At 41.4% G+C, this 21,231-nt stretch overlaps 1 protein-coding gene across 1 annotated transcript; it reads left to right on the top strand.

Moving 5' to 3' along the window:
* Positions 1–791: 791 nt before the first annotated feature.
* Positions 792–20,080, top strand: IL20RA (interleukin 20 receptor subunit alpha). Its single transcript, XM_010590048.3, has 6 exons — positions 792–927; positions 9,570–9,748; positions 12,050–12,225; positions 12,948–13,092; positions 16,621–16,760; positions 18,682–20,080. Exons 1-6 carry the CDS (start codon positions 851–853, stop codon positions 19,477–19,479), a joined length of 1,515 nt encoding a protein of 504 aa, XP_010588350.3. The 5' UTR covers positions 792–850; the 3' UTR covers positions 19,480–20,080.
* Positions 20,081–21,231: the final 1,151 nt, after the last annotated feature.

Here is a 21,231-nt window from a genome sequence, read left to right as displayed (position 1 = left end):
TCTACAAATTAATCCCCGGGGACACAGCTTTTCTTAGAGTGCAGTTATATGAACATATCAGTTTATTTAAGTCTCCTTTCTAATTCTTGCTTCTTTTATACACTTTACTGAAGCCAACTTCAACCTCCAAAACTCTGGTCTTTCAGGGGCATTTATTTTAAACTTTGTTTATCTCATGAAGGTGTTGTTTCTGTTATCTATCGATGCATAACAAACTACCCCAAAACTCAGTGGTGTAAAACAGTTGTTCCATTATTTCTCTCAAGTCTGGGGTTGACTGGGGCTCAGCTGGTTGGTTCTTCTGCTGGTCGCACTCAGGGTCTCTCAAGCAACTCCAGTCACTGACATATAAAAAAAAAAATTTTTTTTTTTTTTTTTTTTGACATATAGGGCTGGAATATTACAATGACTTCATTCTGGCTTCTTGGTTGGAAGGCTGGGCCCGGTTGGGACACTGGGACAGCTAAGCCTCTCCTCCACTTGGCCTGTCTGTGTCATCTTTCCAGCAAAATAGCCCAGTTTCTTACATGGCAGCTCAGGGCTTCCAAAAGAGCAAAAGTAGAGGCTACCAGACCGTTTTAAAGCTAAGTCCCAGGGCCATTTCTGCCACATTCTGTTGGTTGAAGCGAGTCACAGGGTCAGCTCAGGTTCAGTGTGGGAGGGAATATACAAGGGTGTGAATACCAGAAAGCATGGTTCATTGGGGTCCATGTCTGGAGACTGGCTACCACAGGGGTTATATTTTCCTTTTCTTCAACTAAGACGTAAATTCCTTTCTACTCCTTTTTCAGTTCCTTGTGTCTCTGGTGGCTTGCCTAAACCTGAAAATATCACTTTCTCGTCCATAAATATGAAGAACGTCCTACAGTGGAATCCACCAGAGGGCCTGACAGCAGTTGGAGTTATTTATACTGTGCAGTATTTCATGTAAGTTTTGGTTCTTTTTCCTTCGGCTAATGTATAAACACAAGACTGCAACTCCTGTTACGTGTGCGAAGATAAACCATCTATGGTATTAAATAAGTGTCTGATATAAAACATTGTGCTATGAATGAGCAAACAAGAAAACACATCATCTCTAAAACCTCTAAGCCTACTGGAATTGCAGACATTCTTAGACTTAGTGAAACTGAGTGCAGATTTCTGTGCAGCTAGCTGTTCCTTTTAAAGATAGCAGCAAACGGGCATTTTTACTTTTCATCTTTCTCTCAAAACTCATTGCAAGCAAGAAAGAATGCAAAGCAGATAGACAATGTCTGTCTTCAAAGAAATGAAGGAAAGGGCCACCACCCCAAACCACAAACTATGAAACACATGTGCCAAATACCGTGGGAGCTGAAGGAGAACAACCACAGAAGATGAAAGCAAATATATACCTTCTAGAACTTCAGTGGAAACCCTGGTGGCATAGTGGTTAAAAGCCACAGCTGCTAACCAAAAGGCAGTTTGAATCCACCAGGCACTCTTTGGAAACTCTGTGGGGCACTACTACTCTGTCCTGTAGGGTAGCTATGAGTTGGAATCGACTTGACAGCAACGAGTTTGGTTTGGTATAGAACTTCAACAGTAGGAGTAAGTAAATACTTACTTTACAAGTAAAGGAAAGCATATCCAACAATCTAAGGATGTAGAAATTTAAGGATTTCTGCCACTGAGAATTGAAATGGAACCCCAGTTTGGTGCCGCAGAATGTCAGAGAAGGGGGAGCGAAAGAGAAATCAGGATCAAATAACATATCCATTATAGATGCATAGTCACAGCCCAGGGAGAAGCCTGGAGTGAGAGAAAGGAGGTGACGATGACTGGGAGGCAATCCAGAAAGCCTGTGCCCTGATGCTTGTGTTATGAACCACATCAGTCTCCTACAGGTCAAAACCCAAAGGCAGGCAAGCTTCCAGGCGAAGAGAATGACCGATTTGGTGAGGGGCTTTTTACAAAAACACAAATGAAAACTGTGGAGAGCAAAAAAAAAAATTACCTGACCCCTACTCCTAATTTTTTTTTTTTTTTTACTCCTATACTCGTTTGACTAATATTGAACAAACAACTGGCCCTATTCAAAGAGTAATAATCTCAAAGAAACCAGCACGGTACCTATCTATAATTACTGAAAGAGGAAAAGAGGCAAAAATGTCACACCTAAAAGTTCCTGAAAACTTGTCCATGGAAATAGAAGAATCTAGACAAATAATTTTTCATAGTTATTGTCTTAGTCATCTAGTGCTGCTGTAACAGAAATACCACAAGTGGATGGCTTTAACAAAGAGAATTTATTCTCTCACAGTCCAGCAGGCTAGAAGTCCGAATTCAGGGTGCCGGGGAAGGCTTTCTCTCTCTGTCGGCTCTGGAGGAAGGTCCTTGTCATCAGTCTTCCTTGGTATGGGAGCATCTCAGTGCAGGAACTTCACGTCCAAAGGACACGCTCTGCTTCTGGCACTGCTTCCTTGGTGGTATGAGGTCCCCACTCTCTGCTCACTTCTCTCTTTTATATCTCAAAAGAGATTGGCTTAAGATACTATCTAATCTTGGAGACCTCATCAGCATAACCGCCACTAATCCATCTTACTACGTCATAGTGATAGGATTTACAACACATAGGGAAATCTCATCAGAAGGTAAAATGGTAGACAATCATACAAGGGAATCATGATCTAACCAAGCTGACAGATATGTTGGGGGGACACAGTTCAATTCATGACAGTTATAGAGTCCATAAACAAGACTATCTCTCTAAAAGTAAGGCTCAAAGAGATTCTGAAATGACAGGAAAGACACTGTTTTAAAAGCAAGTGGGCAGAGCTTAGGAAAAAATATTATCTAGAGATGAAAAATCTATTATAAGATACCAAAAAATAGAGTAAACCTGATTGAAAACATAACCAGAGACATGGTAGACAAAGATAAAAATTATTCTAAACAAGGATTATAGATTAGGAAAAACAAATGGAACAGAAAAAGACATTTTAAAATATAACAGAAGAAAACTTTTCAGTGATGATAATAATAATAAAAAACTAGTTTACATTTATTGCGTGTCTATTGTATGCTGGGCACTGTTTTAAATACTTTACATAGATTATCTCAATTGTCCCAACAACCCTATGGGATAATTACTATTTTTACCCCTATTTTTGGCACCCTGGTGGCACAGGGGTTAAGAGCTATGGTGAGCTACAGCTGCTAACCAGAAGTCAGCAGTTCAAATCTAGCAGCGACTCCTTGGAAACCGTATGGAGTGGTTCTGCTCTGTCCTGCAGGGTCGCTATGAGTCAGGATCAACTCGACAGCAACAGGTTTATCCTTATTTTACTCTTGAGAGAACATTTAAGCCCTTACTCAAGATCATACACTTAGTAATGATTAAGCAGCTAATGATATCTGAAGTTGCACATCATAAATGCATGCTTTGCCCAGAAATTTTTAATAAAAACGGTAGAAATCTATATCCTGGTGAAGTTATTGAACTTTAAGAAAATGAAATAATTTCATGGCCTTCTAGCTAAAGCAGAATACAAGTGAGGAAAAGTAGGGAAGGAGAGGGATTTCTGTCTGGCAACACTCAATAATAGAAGAGAGTGATAAAACAACTTATGAGGGAAAAACAAGTGTGACCTTAGACTCATCAAATTCAAGGGATGTATTTTCAAGCAGGTGGGAACTCAGGGAATGTCACTCCCTTGAAACCTTGGGGGGTAGGCTACTGGTTAAAAATGATATCTAGCTGTCGAGGTGAAGACGACCACGAGTGAAGAATTTAGTACTGACAAAATTGTGGCAGAATGACTAGTAACATCCTTTGAATCCATCTAAATGCTGAACTGAGACTAACCAGTGATGCATCTTGTGGCTATAGTTGTTGTTAGGTGCCATCGAGTCAGTTCTGACTCATAGCGACCTGTGTACCACAGAACGAAACACTGCTTGGTCCTGCACCATTCTTAAAATAGTTATGCTTGAGCCCATTGTTGCAGCCACTGTGTCAGTCCATCTCGCTGAGGGTCTTCCTCTTTTCCGCTGACCCTCTACCAGAATACCGGTGGCATAGCTTCCAGCATCACAGCAACACGCAAGCCCCCACAGTATGACAAACTGACAAACACATGGGAGATGGCTATAGAGCTCCATGTAAATGTTTGAATTTAAACAGTAGTATATCTAACAAAATCAGAAAGTGGGGGGAAAATAGAAGTGTGTTAGTTTTCATAACAAGAGACTATTAGATGTCCTCTAAAATGGGACTGTTTCATTGTTTTAATAACTAAACTCAATATTTTTCATAAACTGTTTTCCTAATTTAAAAGATCATTTAAGAACTGATACCTCTTGTGACAAGATGTCTGAACTTCAGAAATTTCTTTAATTTCAACTTCTTTTTTTTAATTAAACTTTTTTCACTTCAGTTTTTTTAAAAAGTTTAAATCAAGTAAAGTCTAATACTTTCATTAAAACCACATCTGTATTATAATCTCATTTTTCTCCATCTTTTCAGCTGTCTGATCATCCCCCTACATGTAAGCATGTCGAGATGTCCAGTATCATGAATACCAAATGTTTTAGGGTGATGGGTTTCAGAGTGATTTTTTTCTCTCTTGACTGTATTTTTCTGAACGTTTTGATTGTTTGAATGAAAAAACATGTGCCATGTTTATAAAAACAATAAAGTAATTTTTTACTTTGGGGAAAAAAAAGAATTCTGACTACTAAACCCAGTGAAAGGCTTCAGCTGCTATTCACAGTGACCACTTTAGATAAGAGGTCACTCTCGTTTCCACAAGGTTTCTCAGGAGACTGTTGTAGGAAAAAAGATATCACTGCAGTGGAAATAGCTCACAATTATGTCCTCACCTCCTCTTCCATTAGGTGGAGCAAAGAGCTTGCTCTGTCCTTCATATGTTTATGTGATTCAGAAAGAGTAAAAAAACACATAGACCTAGTTAGAACTGCTCTGTGAGAGTAGATAATTTAAATTGTGCAACTTTTTAAAAAGGGATGTTTAAAAAGAAGCTTGCCATGTAGGCATTCTTCGTGTCCGTACATGTGGACGCTGTGTGGGAACACAGGGAGGCAGATTTCACTGCCAGAGGGCCCCAGCTCAGGTTTGTAGTCAGACGTCCCCGGGTTCAGAGCCAGACTGTTACATACTATATTTTTATACTTTTAAGTGAAGCGTATTTTCAAGTAAAAGACAGAATTTTAACAAACGTTTAAATGATATCTGCAAATGAACTTAATGCAGAAAATAATAGAGTAGCACTTAGAGCACAGGGTTTGATATCGGGGAACCCTGGTTCAAATCCTAGATATGCCTTTTACTAGACATGTGAACTTGAGTGGATCCCTTAATCTCACTGAGCCTCAGTTTCCACATCTGTAAAATGGGATGAAAATAATGGTACCTACCTCTTAGAGTTGTTAATGATAATCAAACGAGATAAAGTATGTCAGCCCAAGGCACCTATCCCAGCATATAATAGGCACCTGGTAAATGTTTCCTCTTATTACTAGAAAATAGTCAGAGATCACTGAGGACACCACATGACTTTTTGCCATGCATAATGCTTGTTAAATGACTTAGGTCTATCAGCTTGTCAGACTTTCTAAGCGTTTTTTACTGAATGCAATAAAGAGCATATTTTCCTTCATCAGCATCTGCCATGGGAAGCTGCCCTGCCCCTCCCAGAGTGAAGAAGTTTGAGGAGGGAAGATCAGATAAGCTATGGCAACATTTTTCAAACCATAAATCAAGACCCATCAATGAGTCATGAGATCAATTTCAAGGGACAAAACCAGCATTATTTTTAATGGAATGGTGTGGAGTAGAATGGAAATTAACTGAGTGCATGGCGTGTAATAAAGTTTGTGGACTGTAAAACTTTTGTTATAGTATGTTAGGTATATGTATATTTTATGAGCTTTATCACAATGTAAAATGTATTTCTGTCTGTGGATCACAGTCAGAAAAGTTTGAAAGCTCCTGGGCAATGGTGATGACTTAAATGGAAAAGTTTGGCCAACAAGTTCTAACTATATTTCTAATGTTTTGGCAGGTATGGTACCTAACGAAATGGGAGATATTTACTTTCAGGGTCTACTATAGAAATCTGTTGCCGTATTCTGAAAAGGGAAGGCATCCCTAAGCTTTGGCAATTCTTGACAAAGTTGGCATTTCTTCCTTCACAAGATATACTGTTACTTAACATTTGTGACACCTCTTTTTCCTCTTTAGCTGCTATTTCTAAGTCTGCTGTGTACCCAGCTGTCTTGGTCATCTAGTGCTGCTGTAACAGAAATACCACCAGTGGATAGCTTTAACAAAGAGAAATTTATTTCCTCACAGTGAAGTAGGCTTAAAGTCCAAATTCAGGGCGTTGGCTCCAGGGTAAGGCTTTCTCTCTCTGTCGACTCTAGGGTAAGGTCCTTGTACTCAATCTTCCCCTGAGTTTCTCAGGTGCAGGGACCCTGGGTCCAAAAGATGCGCTGTGCTCCCGGTGCTGATTTCTTGGTGGAATGGGATCCCCAACTCTCTGCTTACTTCCCTCTTATCTCTTGTAAGATAAAAGGTGATGCAGGCCACACCTCAGGGAAACTCCCTTTACATTGCATCAGGGATGTGACCTGAGCAAGAGTGTTACATTCCACCCTAATCCTTTTTAACCACAGGCAGAGATTATGATTTATAACACGTAGGAAAATCACAAAATGGAGGACAACCACACATGGCCTAACCAAGTTGACACATACATTTGTGGGGACACAGTTCAGTCCATTACACGCCAACCTTTAAATCTTGATGCTTCTGAAGTTTTATCCTAAGCTTTGCTTTCTTTCCATGGATAACTTCATTCACGCCTATGCATTTAATGAGCAGTTTTAAGCCATTGACTCTAAAACCTCTGCCTCCCACTCACACCTCTCCTGGGTGTCACTGCCTGCTGGACAACTTAATTTGGATATTTTCTACATAACTCAAGCTCAACATATCAAAAGCTGAACTCATTCTTCCCTCCTCCAGTCACCACCCCCACTCCCCAAACCCACTCTTCTTCAGTATTCTTATGTTGGTAAATGTATCACTCTTCCACCTATCTGCCCAGACAAACAGGCGTCATTGTTAACATCTTCATTTTCATAATCTCCCATCGAGCCTGTTCCAACTCATGGTGACCCCACGTGTGTCAGAGTAGAACTGTGCTCCACAGGGTTTTCAATGGCTGATTTTTCAGAAGCAGATCGCCAGGCCTCCCTTCCTTCTGCCTCTGGATGGACCCTAACCACTAACCTTTCAATTAGTAGCCAAGCGCATCAGCCATTTGTACTACCCGGGGACTCCCAGTCTCTTACGTGTGCTCAGTTACCAAGTTCTGTCTCCTAATATTTCTTATTTTTGTCCTATCCTTATTAGTTCCACTGCCACCATCCTTGTCCAAGACACCTCTGTCTTCCACCTGGACCACTGCAGTATCCTCTCCGCTGTGCCCCGGGCTGCCATTCCTCATCTCTATCCATTACAGTCTCCACACTACCACAGGTGTTGGCTGTCTAAAACATGTCTGTGATCTTGTCCCCCAACACCCCTGCTAAAATCCCTTTAATATGCTTCATACCTCCTAGCATGGCCCTCCTTCTGCCTCTGCCTACCACTTCAGACTGCTGCTGCCGTGCCCCACTTCCACAGTTCAGCCACACCAAAACTCTGTTTTTTCAAAGTGTCTGTCCTTCACCCAAGCTGTTCCTTCTTTCTGAAACACTACTTCCTTTTCTTGTTTAATTCTTAAGACTTTCATCCTTCATGTTCTCAGCTTAAACCCCACTGTTTTTTGAAGGCCTTTGCCTGGCGCGGCCTTAAGAGTCCATTTCATCTGCATTCACCTAGTATTTCCCCTAGCCTGAAAAGCCGGTGGAGTAGTGGTTAAGTGCTACAGCTGCTAACCAAAGCATCGGCAGTTCAAATCCGCCAGTCGCTCCTTGGAAACTCTATGGGACAGTTCTACTCTGTCCTATAGGGTCGCTATGAGTCGGAATCAACTCGACGGCACTGGGTTTGGTTTGGTTTGGTTTGGTTTGGTTTAACCCTCATCACATTTTACCGCAAATATATGGTTCTCCATCTTCTCTGTTTAACTGAGCTCTGTGGCTATTGTGTGTGCTCTATGTCTGCAGAGCCAAGTGGAATGATGGCCATGTTGTAGTGCTCAAGAAATGCTTGTTGAATTAATCCTTCTTGGTCAAGAACCAGTTTGTACTCTGCACAAACTAGCTGCATTGTTCACATGCATTGTGTTTTCTATCTGATCAGCTGTCATTATGTTTAGATGGTGGTCTGATAGACTAGTTCCTTCTCTTACGTTATCCGTTTGATTAAGGAGGCAGTACATACCGTGACAGAACATGGGCTTTGGAATGAAAGACTCCACCACTTACTCTCTGCATGGCCCTGATACGGATAGTGGGAATAATAGTAGTACCCAACTCCTTGGGCTTGTTGTGAATTATTACTGAATTTAAAGCACCAGACAAGTAGTAGTCACTCAGCAAATGGGAGGTGCTGTTGCTGCTGCTGTTGTTATTATTTAACAAAACTCAATTCCCTTCATGTTGGGCTGAATTAGTTATTTGCCAGAGCCTTTGGATATTTCTTACATAACTCTCTGGCCTAGGAGAAGCCTAGGCTGAAAGCCATGGAGAAAATTCCCTAACCTGATTAAAACTTCTTACAAACTTCAATAGACAGAAAGATTTGTACTGGCATAGGATAGTGGAGCAATTAATCACTGAAATATTAGTCAAAATAAAAGCATCTAATAGCCTGCATTCAGATAAAGTTCTCAAATTCTCTGTTGTACAAACTCTGTATTCTGACTGTGTCTCTTTGACTGTTTCATTACACGCCACTTAAGCTATATGTCAGACTCTTCATGTGAAAAGGGCTAAAATATCCCCCCCTTCCTATTTGCTATGGCTGTTGTGTTTTTAACAAAGGAATGGAATAATAGATATGAACAACCTAGTCAATAGCTTCATCATCAGCAGCACTCTAATTATTGAAAATGTAGATTTTGGTGTATACTGCAACCCAGTGAATTTTCCCCCAGAACTCTTCTTGATGCCTAGCAGATTTTAAAATTTTGTATGAATCCCAAAGTAAGTTTTTCCCGGGCCGGGGGGTGGGGGGGGGCGGGGGAAGATTAGCTTTTCTTAAAACAACCCATCAAACTGACCTTAATATATGTGATGGACTAAAAAAGTAATAATTTCCAGAAGAATTAATCCCACAATATGTAAAATCTTTACAGAAATAGAATAGATGCTTTCAAAATGTACTATGCACATTATAATTCACAGAAAAGAAAGGTGATTACAGAAACTCTGACTCATGTTCCTGACAGCTAATGAAAAAAATTGCCAGCAGCAGAAACAGATTTTTTTTTTATCTCAATGACAGGCACTTTTGTTTTCTGAAGAGCAGGTCTTAACTTCCATTCAGTTTTATGTAATGACTGTTTTTTTTTTTTTATTTAATTGTAAATCACAGGAGACATCTCATTAATTCACAGTTTCCTTCTTAGCAGATATGGACAAAAGAAATGGCTAGATAAATCTGAGTGCAGGAATATCAGTAGGATGTACTGTGATCTCTCAGCTGAAACCTCGAACTACGAACACCAGTATTATGCCCGCGTGAAGGCCATGTGGGAAACAGATTGTTCCAAATGGGCAGAAACTGGACGGTTCTACCCATATTTAGAAAGTAAGTATATGTTCATATCAAGAAAATATGGCCTCCTGGTTTAACAGTCCCAGTCTCTCGACCATCTCATCCAGGAGACAAAGAACTATGCTGGGCTCCATTCTGCACCGGCTGGCTGAGTGGCCAGGCCAAGGCGCCTCACCTCGCTAGGTCTCAGTCTCATTTTTAGAATGAAAGATTTACCTAAATGATCTCTAAGATCTCTCCCAGTTCCAAAATTGATGTTGTTGTTAGGTGCTGTCGAGTCAGTTCTGACTCGTAGCGACCCTGTGCACAAAAGAACAGAACACTGCCCAGTCCTGCGCCATCCTTACAATCGTTAACGCTTGAGCCCATTGTTGCAGCCAGTGTGTCAGTCTACCTCATTGAGGGTCTTCCTCTTTTCTGCTGACCCTGTACCCTGCCAAGCTTGATGTCCTTCTCCAGGGATTGAGACTCCTGACAACACGTCCAAAGTATGCAAGACACATCAAAATTGATGTTAGATGCCCATAATATCAGATTTGGATTTTGTCTTACTATTCGGTGGAGCTGTGTAATTTGAGGAGCAACTAACAGATTGTTTTAATATTGTGGGTTTATAAACTATTGATATATGTCCACAAGACTAATTAAAGATTGCCCCAGTCCTCAAACTAAGTCTCTTCTCTTTGTAAACATGGTAGTGTAATGATGCAATTTCTAGAATTAAGGCAGCATTTTCCTGGTGTTTGCTGTTTTAATTTTGCCATCCCTTGATCTGTGGCTGACTCAGCCATGGAAGACCTATTATTCAGGACCATCATAATGAACTTCATAGGCCCTTCTGGAGTCCTGGAGACTTTCCCTGATGCCCTTTTAGATCAGAGGTCAGCAAATAACTGGGCAGACAACAATCTTGAGGCCAAATCCAGCCCTCCCTCTTCCTCTTCCTGTTTTTCTGTAGCCCAAACGCTAAGAAAGAATTTTATATTTTTAAATGTATAATACACACACACACACATCAATGGATAAACAAATTGTGTTATACACGTACAATGGAGTAGTATTCACCCATAAAAAGGCATGAAGTACTGTCACAGGCTACAGTGTGGATGAACCTCTAAAATATTATGCCTCCTGAAAGAAGCTAGACACAAAAGCTCACGTTATGTGGTTTCATTTATACAAAATATCCAGAGTAGGTAACTCCATAGAGACGGAAGGCAGATTGGTGGTTACCAGGGCATGAGGGAAATGGGGAATAACTGCTTAATGGGTATGAGGTGGCCTTATGGGGTGATGAAAATATTTTGGAATTAGATAAAAGTCGTGGTTGTATAACACTGTGAATATACTAAATGCCGCTGAATCGTTCACTTTAAAATGGTTAATTTTATGGTACATTAACTTCATCTCCACTAAAAAATCAAAAGAAGAAGAATATTTTGTGACACATGAAAATTCGATGAAATTCAGTTCTTAGTGTCCACAAATAAAGTTTTATTGGAACACAGCCATGCTCATCGTTTACATTTTTTCTGTGGCTGTTTCTGTACTGAAAACAGAGTTGAGTAGTTGTGGTAGAGATCAGATGACCTGCAAAGCCTAAAATGTTTACTGTCTGGCCGTTTATGGTAAAAGTTCCCTGACTTCCGTTCTGGATCATTCCAAACACTTCTCCATAGGTCTTTATTGGGTCTTTATTTCTCCATGTCTGATTTTTATACCTGTAAAATCATATAAGATCTTCGTAACACTCCTGTGACTTGAAAAGTTGGTGGTAAGTAACACTAATATGACTTTTTTTTTTTTTTGAATCATATCAGTGTTACTTACCACCAACTTTTCAAGTCACAGGAGTGTTACGAAGATCTTTCACTGTATCACTATCAAGTACTATTCATCTGTGTGATTAGGAAGTCAGTAAATATAACACTTCAATTTGCTGTTTTAACATCCTGAGTGTTGGGGTGTTATGAAATGATTGTTTCAAGATTTGGCATAACCTGGTCTACCCTCAAGCAGTCTGAGGCATCTCTTGTAAGAGGGTAGGTTTTAGGACTTTGGTCCCAGAAGGATTATATTTTGGTTTTATCTAAGGTGATTTTTACATCTGAACATAAAAACATACTATTAACCTCCTCTCCCCCTCCCCCGCCCTTAAGCAGAAGGCGCCCTGGGAGGCACAGTTGCTAACCAAAAGGTCGGAGGTTTGAATCCACCAGGCACTCCTCGGAAACCCTATGGGGTAGTTCTACTCTGTCCTACAGTGTCTTTATGAGTTGGAATTGGCTTGAGAGCAACAGGCTTGTTTTTTTGTTTTTTGTCTGTGTTTTGAAGCACAAATTGGCCCACCAGCAGTTGCTTTGACTAGTGATGAGAAGTCCATTTCAGTAGTTCTGATGGCTCCAGAGAAGTGGAAGAGAAATCCAGAAGAAGGTTCTGTTTCCATGCAACAAATATACCCCACTTTGCAGTATAACGTGTCTGTGCACAATACCAAATCAAACAGAACGGTAAGCCTGAAGCTGAATGGGGCATCACTTTTTGTAGTTTATGCTGGAACAAGCAACCCTGATGCTTTGATTCTCTGCACGTGAATCTGGGAAGATGTGGTACAAGATAGAGTTGAAACTAATGTGCAGAAAATGTGAAGAACTGCCTTCAGATTGTCTTTATAGAAACTCTGTTAGCACAGTGTGATGTTGCTGTTGGAGTGTGGTGCGATGACCTTCTTCTCTTCGATGAAGGGTTTTTCCTAGCATAACATCTGTTGGTCACTTTCCAAGAAGGAAAAAAATAAATGTTAGCAAAAGAGAGGTCAGAGTTCAATAAGAACATTCATCGATATGTTATTATAGTTAAACCTGTGAAAGCCGGAACCTGCATAAGGTAGAAACCTGTCAGGGAAGGAAAACTCAAATATTTTCCATTAAAACGAGTAAAAGTGGTAAGATCGCACGCTGCCAGAGGTGGAAAACTTGTGAGACCTAAAAAAGAAGACAGCCCTGTCCAGTTCTGGCTCTCGCAGGTTTCAGAGTTGTTTCCATTCAGTTCTGGGCCATACTTTACTGAGCTAAAGGAAAAGGGTATTTTAAAGGTGTTCCTGAAAAGAAAGTTGAAGTTACAGTAAGTGATCTAATCATGTGTTAGTCTTGGGTTTCCTTCTAGAGTTGTTTGTTTGGGGTGGTACCCGAAGTCATGGGCTCTAACTGCTGTTTGCAATTCCCTGACCTAGTGGTCACAGTGTGTGACCAGCCACTCCTTGGTGCTTCCCTGGCTGGAGCCGGACACTCTGTACTGCATCCTCGTGGAGTCCCTCGTCCCCGGGCCTCCTCGCCTCACTCCGCCTTCGGAGGAGCTCTGTATCAGTACTTTGAAAGGTAAGTTTTAAAAATGTGAGCTGGTCTGATGAAATCTGATAAAACTAGAAAGAAGTATGGCAGTCTGGACAAGGTTTGACAAATCCATATCTGACAGACGCAGGTTGAGGCAAAGGCAGAAACAGCCGTCATCACCAGAAATGCTTTGAGTAGCTGTGACTCTGCTATTGAGCCTGGGGAATGTTAAACCAAAAAAACCCAATTGCCATCAAGTGAATTCTGACTCATATCAACTCCATATGTTACAGAGTAGAACTGTGTTCTGTAGAGTTTTCAAGGTTGTGACCTTTTGGAAACAGATCACCAGGCCTTTGTTTCAAGACACCTCCAGGTAGATTCGAACTGCCAACCTTTCAGTTAGGAGAAGTGCTTAACCCTTTGTGCCACTCAGGGACTCCTTAGGGAATGTGAAGGAGTTTTCTCTCTGTGTCTGTCTGTCTGCCTCTCTTTCAGTCACACACACACACACACACACACACACACACACACAGACACACACACACACGGAACTCTGAGTCCCAGCTCTGGAGTCTCCCACCAACAAGCCTCCCACCATTTCACAGCTTCCTGCCTCAGGAAATAACAGTTAAGAACTTCTAGACACATCCTTTTTCTTCTTTAAAATCATAATCATTCCAGCCAGCAGAAATTCTTGTGGCCTTCAAGAACATCAGACCATTATATTGCTAGAAACCAAGCATTACCTTAAAGACACTTATGAACAGAATCTTTTGCTCTCCTCTGGAATGCAATTACAAGCACTGCAAGTTGTATTTAGATACCACTGACTGGCTGGGTCGGGGTCTGGGACCAGCAAGATCAGTAATTTGTTCCTTACGCTTACAGCTGTTCCTCTCTCCTTTTATTTGTCCCTTTCTCACTTTTCCAGAGCTTGGTTGCCAGGAAGAACTGTGGCTGAAGATACTCTTATTCCTCTTAGGAGACATAGGGCTGAGAGTATGGCATTTGTTTAATCTTTTCTTCCCCCAGGGTAAAAGGAACCTCAATGCAAAACCTGAGACCTGAAAGGAAAATAAATCATAAAGATTGATTTCATCGAGTGGCTCTTGACCCATTACCCTTCTGTTTCTCTCTTCCAAACATGCTGGTCTAGAGACAAATGCTCATAACCGTTAACCCCGGGCCTCAGTCCACATCACGGACTGTGGGATAGGAATGGAGGTATACCCTCACTTTCCTCATCCCACACCACTCCCACATTTTAAGATGAAACCATCCCAAAGAATGGCAAGGGAATTTTGCGTTCACATACATAAGGTGAGGAAACTCTGGTGGCGTAGTGGTTAAGAGCTACAGCTGCTAACCGAAAGGTCAGCAGTTCAAATCCACCAGGTACTTCTTGGAAACTCTATGGGGCAGTTTCTACTCTGTCCTAAACGGTCGCTGTGAGTCAGAATTGACTCGACAGCAATGGGTTTTTGGGTTTATGTAAAGTGAAAAGTCTTATTTTTTGAATCTCTGTCTTAGTTATCCAGTGCTGCTGTAATAGAAATACCACAAGTAGGTGGCTTTCAGGAGCAGATTAACCAGTAAGCAAGGTACACACGGGCTTACTTGTGTTTACTTACTAATCCGTAGTACACAATTTCTAATGGGTTCACAGATGTGGTGAAACCGTGCACTACGGATTAAAAAGTAAGCACAAGTAAGCCTGTGCAGTACTTTACTTAGTGGGTAATCCATCTCTGGTGGCTGTAACAAACAGAAATTTACTATCTCATAGTTTAGAAGGCTAGAAGTCTGAATTCAGGGCACTGGCTGTAGGGGAAGCCTTTGTCTCTCTGTTGGCGCTGGAGGAAGGTCCTTGTCTCTTCAGCTTCCATTCCCTGGCTCCTTGGTGATTGTCCTGTGGCATGGCATCTGTCTTCCCCCATCTTGCTTGCTCTTCTGTCCTCATCTGCTCTTTCTGTATCTCAAACGTGATTGGCTTAAAACCCACCCTACACTGATATGATATGGCTTCTTAACATAACAAAGAAAACTCATTCTCAAATGGGATTACAACCACAGGGGTAGGGCTTAGGATTTACAACACAAATTTTGGGGGGACACAATACAATCCATGACAGTCCTATATTTTCCTTTAAAATTAAGGATTCTCTACCAAAACCAAAAAACCAAACCTAGTGCCGTCGATTCTGACTCATAGCAACCCTCTAGGACAGAATAGAACTGCCCCATAGAGTTTCCAAGGTGCACCTGGTGGATTCGAACTTCCAACCCTTTAGTTAGCAGCCGTAGCACCTAACCACTGCACCACCAGGGTTTCCAAGGATTCTCTACCATATGTCAAATAAAAAGAAAATGACAAACAAGCAAAAGGCAAAAACAAAGCACACTGAAGAGATCATTTTTGTTTTTGGAAAAGTGCTTTGTATACTCTCAGCTTGGTCAGTGGCCAGATGGTAGGAATGAACCTCCAGTAGAAAACATTTAAGCAGTTGGCAGAACTAAAGTGCAGTTTAAATTAAATATTCCCCAGTAAGCAGATGCAGCTGCCTTTCTCACTAGGCTAGGAAAGGTAACAAAAATAACCAGGCATCATGTGTCTGGTTTAGCCCTTTCCCTTGATGCCCCAGCTGTTAGACCACTTGAAATACCTTTCAAGACAGTGAGGAGGGCCTGCATTTTTTGTCATCAGTATTGCCTCTTTTAGGACTACTCTTTGAAAAGTGTGTCTGCTTTCCACAGTCCCCCAAACCTTAAAATACAGATACAGTCTTATTAGGCGTATTGCAGCCAACATGTGCTCATGTACACTAGGTGGCATCAGCCCTTGCTGTCATGGCTCTTTGTAACTACAGCAAGCTCAGGGCCAGGACAGTGATTGTGTTAAGAGGACTGAACTGAGTTGTAGCCTAAGTTCACCAGCAACACCCGCAGGGCACCATTGTGCGTACCCTTCAGAAATTGTTCAGGATAGAAGAGCCTGAGGTAGGATCTCATACCTAGACTTTTCCCACCAGCTATTGTTGACTGTCCTCACCTTCCATGACACTTCTGCCTCCAGTCTTGAACCCTTTAGTGACTTTGCTGCTTTCTCTGGGGCCCAGGCATCAAGAGCTTTCGATGTTGGCATGGATTAAGCTGCTCCCATACACTGTTGCTGATTTTATTAGTGTGTGAAGAATACCTTAGGACTCTTGTCATTTATGTCAAAGCCACTTTTTTGTCTACTGCCCAGTCTGGCACCAGAGCTTATAGCAGATATAAGTTAATCGTGATGAGCTATCGCCATCAACCGTAATCTGATCAACGGTGGGCCTGGGCTGGTTTTCATCAGACTATCCACTGGACCTTTTCATTTGTGTATGGGCTCTTACTCATCATGAGCAGGACCTGGGTGGGAGTTACTGCCATCCTCAGTGCACCCTGGCCCAGCCACCCCCCTACACACCTACCAACCTCCAACTCTACCTAGAAAATCCAGCCATCTAGTGTGAGAATGGTTCTGAATTTGCATAGGAACTCATCCAAAAGGTGATCCCACACGTTTCTTTTTTACAGATCAGACGTTGGCGTTGAAGGTTAAAATCATCTTCTGCTATGTTTTGCCCATATCTGTTACCATGTTTATTTTTTCTGTGATGGGCTACTCCATGTACAGATACATCCATGTTGGCAAAGAGAAACACCCACAAAATTTGGTGAGTGCTTGGTGTGGCAGGAGTCATTATTATAACAACACACCTTCAGGAGGACATAGAGGGAGCTTCTAGAACAGATGCAGTTCCATTTGAATGTACAGTTAAATTGATGATGAGTGAAAAAACACTTTCTGCTCTGGATTAGCTCACTCACATAATCAGAGATAACGGTTCCTTAGCTTTGACCAAGAATTTATATTAAATGATTGGATTATTCTAGGTCCTGGGGGTACTGAGATGAATTAAGTCATGATCCCTGTCCTTCTAAACGATCAAGTCTAGATGTGACTTCATACTATGTGAACAGCTAAGATGGAATCATGCACTGAGGATTCTGGGTCTGTAGGGGAGAACCCTGAAATCCCACATGGGCAATCAAGAGAAGTTCATCCCAGGACTTAATCAGGAAAAGTAAGAGTTAGGGCACTTAACTGCAGGCAGGAGAAACAGCAGGAATGAAAGAGTGTGAGGTAGGTAAGAAACCACATCATGTTGTTGAGCCATGAGGTCCCTGAGTAGGAGCTGTGGAATGAGATTGGAGAGGTGGGGCTAGGGCCAGGTAAAGGGAGGACTGGGCCTTATTCTAAGGAACTTGGGCTTCATTCTGTTGGCAAGGAAAAATCACCGTAGGATTTTATGCTGAGAGTGTCATAGTATTGTGTTTTAGATGCAAGTGGATAACAGGGCCAGGATATTTTTAAGGAGAATAAGACTAGAAACAAGAAAAACCATTAGGAGACTGCAGCAGTTGTCCAGGGGAGAGATGACAAGACTCTGAAAGAAGAGAGTGGGATGTCGGGCTGGAGATGAAAGACAAGGAATGGAAACACGTAACGAATATGGGGCCGCAAGAAGATGCAAAAAAGCCAGTGCTTCCCAACCATCTACTGAAGGGTTTAGGACTGAGCACACTTTAATAATAAAAATTAGTTCTTTGGGAGATTATTACAATATGTGTTCATGTGTACACAACATATAGCTTTGTACCTGTTAGTTCAGTTTTTCTATTTTTCTGCCTGCGTTTGGATTTCAGTGTTAGCTTCTGAATGGCACAGGGGGAAATTCCTGGGAGGAAAATCCACAGGAGCATTGCCCACATGTGCCTTTCTGAAACTAAAAATTTTATAAAAGAATGAGGCCGAAGGTCTTATTTTGTAATGTTAAATGGAATTACGTTGTAGAGTAGACAGGATTGTAACATAACTCATAATTGATACTCTTGGATAATAGGTACCTTTGACACCCTCTTGGGTAATAGACACCTTCCATGTTTCCCCTGACATGTTTTTTTTAGAGTTTCTTGTCTGCCATGACCTGGCAGGTGAATTTCCCTTTCAGGCCTAATTATGGAGTGTTTAGAATGATGTAGGGGGGAATAAGTAAAACCATCTGTACTGCTGTGCTGATGTCCCTGTTTTACACACCGTGTTTGTGCTCACCCTCATTACATGTCCACAGTAACCACTGCTCAGAAAAGGGCTGGGAGCCCAGGTAACCACAATGGGTACATGGTAAACTGTAAATAACCAAGCGATTTCACAAACTGTCTCGCTTGGTCTTTGCCACTTCTCACATGGCATAGATTCTGCTTTTTACAGAAGAATAAAACTAAAGCTCAGGAAAATTAAGTGACTTGCCTGCACTCACTCGGCCAGTGAGAAGAGGGGCGGTGGTCAACCCTGGTCCTCAGCTGGATAAATACTCACCCAGTGAACCACTTTTCACTTACGTATTTTGTGTGTCTTGCGTTTCTTGCCTCCTGGTGAGTGAGGTTTTCTGTATTAGTCCAAGCATAACTTTCACTTGCATGAATTGGTCAGTGTAGATCTTTAGCTGGTGACAGTATAAATTCTACTTAGCTGCTGTTTTTAATGTCTCTGTAAAGTGAAAAGGTGAAAAGCATTCTCTTCTTTCTCTATAGATTTTGATCTATGAAAATGAATTTGACAGAAGATTCTTTGTACCTGCTGAAAAAAATGTGATTAACCTTATCACCCTCAATATTCTGGATGATTCTAAAATTTCTCATAAGGATGTAAGTTCAATGGAAAAAAGCAGTGATGTATCTGACCTTAACGATACTGAGCCCAGCAAGGACCAGGAGCCTCATCAGGCAGAAGACGAGGTGAAACACTTAGGGTATGCTTCACATTTCATGGAAATTTTCTGTGACTTGGGGGAAAACACAAATGGTACTTCTGTCACCCAACATGAGTCACGCAGCAGAACAAGAGCCACAGATGAAACGGTCATAGAATATGAATATAATGTAAGAATTGCTGACTTTTCTGTGGGGCCTGAAGACCAAGAGCTTAACTTGCAGGAGGACATGTGCATACAAGGAAAACTATTTGAGCAAGAGGCCCCTTTGGCAAACTTGGTCCAACAGACATTATTGTATCCATGTGTTCCCCAGCTCAAAGACTTAGACCACCCAATGCAGGAGCCCACAGACACTGAGGAGGGGCCAGAGGAAGAGCCATTGACAACACTGGTGGACTGGGACCCTCAGACTGGCAGGCTGTGTATGCCTCCATTATCTGACTTTGAACATGAGTCTGAGAAATGTGAGCATTCTGAGTGTGGTGGGCTCACGGAGGAGGGCCTTTTGTCCAGGCTGCATGAGGAGCAGGCTCCAGACAAGCGACTGGAAGAAAATGAAAGCTATCTCACGCAATTTATGGAGGATTGGGGATTATACGTACAAATGGAAGACTAATGCCAAAACTTCCCTCTGCCAGACCCTTACTGTCACAGAGCACATGAGTGCAAATGAGTTGCAGAACAACAAAGAACTTGGCATAAAGGATGCTTACTCAGATTTTCTAGTGTCAGTGAGAATTACTTATTTGTTCGCTCTGTTTTGCTCTGCCTCATATATGTGGCTGGTTCACGCATATGGGTCTCTTACAGTGAAGGTGGCTGACTCATTGCATTCAATAAAGGTTGGTCCAGTTGGATGCAAAATTAATCCAAGATGGGTTTACTATAGCCTCCTTGTTTATTATTTTCTAGCAAGCACACTTCTACAGTTATTTTCTGGGCATTTACCATGTATATCAGAAGAAAGGCCCGGCAATCTCACTCTGAAAAATCAGCCTTTGAAAAAACCCTGTGCAGTGCAGTTCTACTCATGGGGTTGCCATGAGTCGGAATAGACTCGGCAGCAACTGGTTTGGTTAATTTTTTTTTTTTTTTTACCTTGTGTAGCAGCTTTGGCAAACTTGGGTTAACAGACATGATTATATTCATATACTCCCCACCTTCCTGGGTAAATTCCAGCAACTGCAGCCATCTTTTATTCACCCTTAGCTTAAAAATTAAATCCTGTGGTCACACGGCATTAAAATGTGGCCGAATCTGTTAGGTCGAGCCATATGAAACTGTTGATATTTGACCATTTTTGATCTTCAGAAACAGCAATTTCCTATGGTTTGTCATAATTTATATTTGTTTTAATCATGAACTCATAATCCATTGATGTTCCTACAGGAAAACAGGTGGTATTTGTATTTCCTTATTTATGTTTTTGGTAGAGGCAGACAACTCTGGTAGGGAAATGGACTCTGGAGTCATGGTCATTGAGATTGTCCACAAATCCAAACAGTTTCTGTTCTAATGGTTTGATTTAGAGTATAATTATATTAATCAGAGTGTTCTGTTCTTCTTTGTAGTAATGATTCTGCCAGTTTTGAAGAGCAAATTCATAACACTAACTATAAAAGAAGTTCAGGAATAGGAAAGAATGAGTTATTAAGGGCAAAAAGAAAATTAAATGATTGATGATAATTCGTTTATTTCAGTCACCAAATATTTACTTAGCAGCTACTATGTCCTTCAGTGTCCTTATCTGCAAACTAGGGATAACAACCTCCTTAGGGTCGTATGAGGATTCAGAGAATCTATAAAGCATTTTGAATGGTGCCTAGCTTATACTGAGTGCTGTATAAGTATTTGTCATTGTCATGGATTGAATTATGTCCCCCCAAAAATGTGTGTATTAACTTGGTTAGGCCATGATTCCCAATAGTCTGTGGTTGTCCTCCGTTTTGTGATTGTAATTTTATGTTAAAGAGGATTAGGGTGGAATTGTAACACCCTTACCAGGTCACATCTCTGATCCAATATAAAGGGAGTTTCCCCAGGGTGTGGCCTGCACCACTTTTCTCTCTCAAGAGATAAAAGGAAAGGGAAGCTAGCAGAGTGTGGGGACCTCATACCACCAAGAAAGCAGTGCTGAGAGCAAAGCACGTCCTTTAAACCTGAGGTTCCTGCGCCGAGATGCTCCCAGACCAAGGAAAGACTGATGACAAGGACCTTCCTCCAGAGCCCACAGAGCTAGCACCCTGAATTTGGACTCTAGCCTACTGGACTGTAAGAGAATAAACTTCGCTTTGTTGAAGCCATCCACTCATGATATTTCTCTTGTAGCAGCAAACTTGGGTTAAGACAGTCATCGTCATCATCATCA

Source organism: Loxodonta africana, chromosome 1 (genome assembly GCF_030014295.1).
Source record: "Loxodonta africana isolate mLoxAfr1 chromosome 1, mLoxAfr1.hap2, whole genome shotgun sequence".
In the NCBI taxonomy this organism is placed as follows: domain Eukaryota; kingdom Metazoa; phylum Chordata; class Mammalia; order Proboscidea; family Elephantidae; genus Loxodonta; species Loxodonta africana.
Note: the sequence above shows the minus strand (reverse complement) of the source record. Positions and strands in the feature narration are given on the sequence as shown.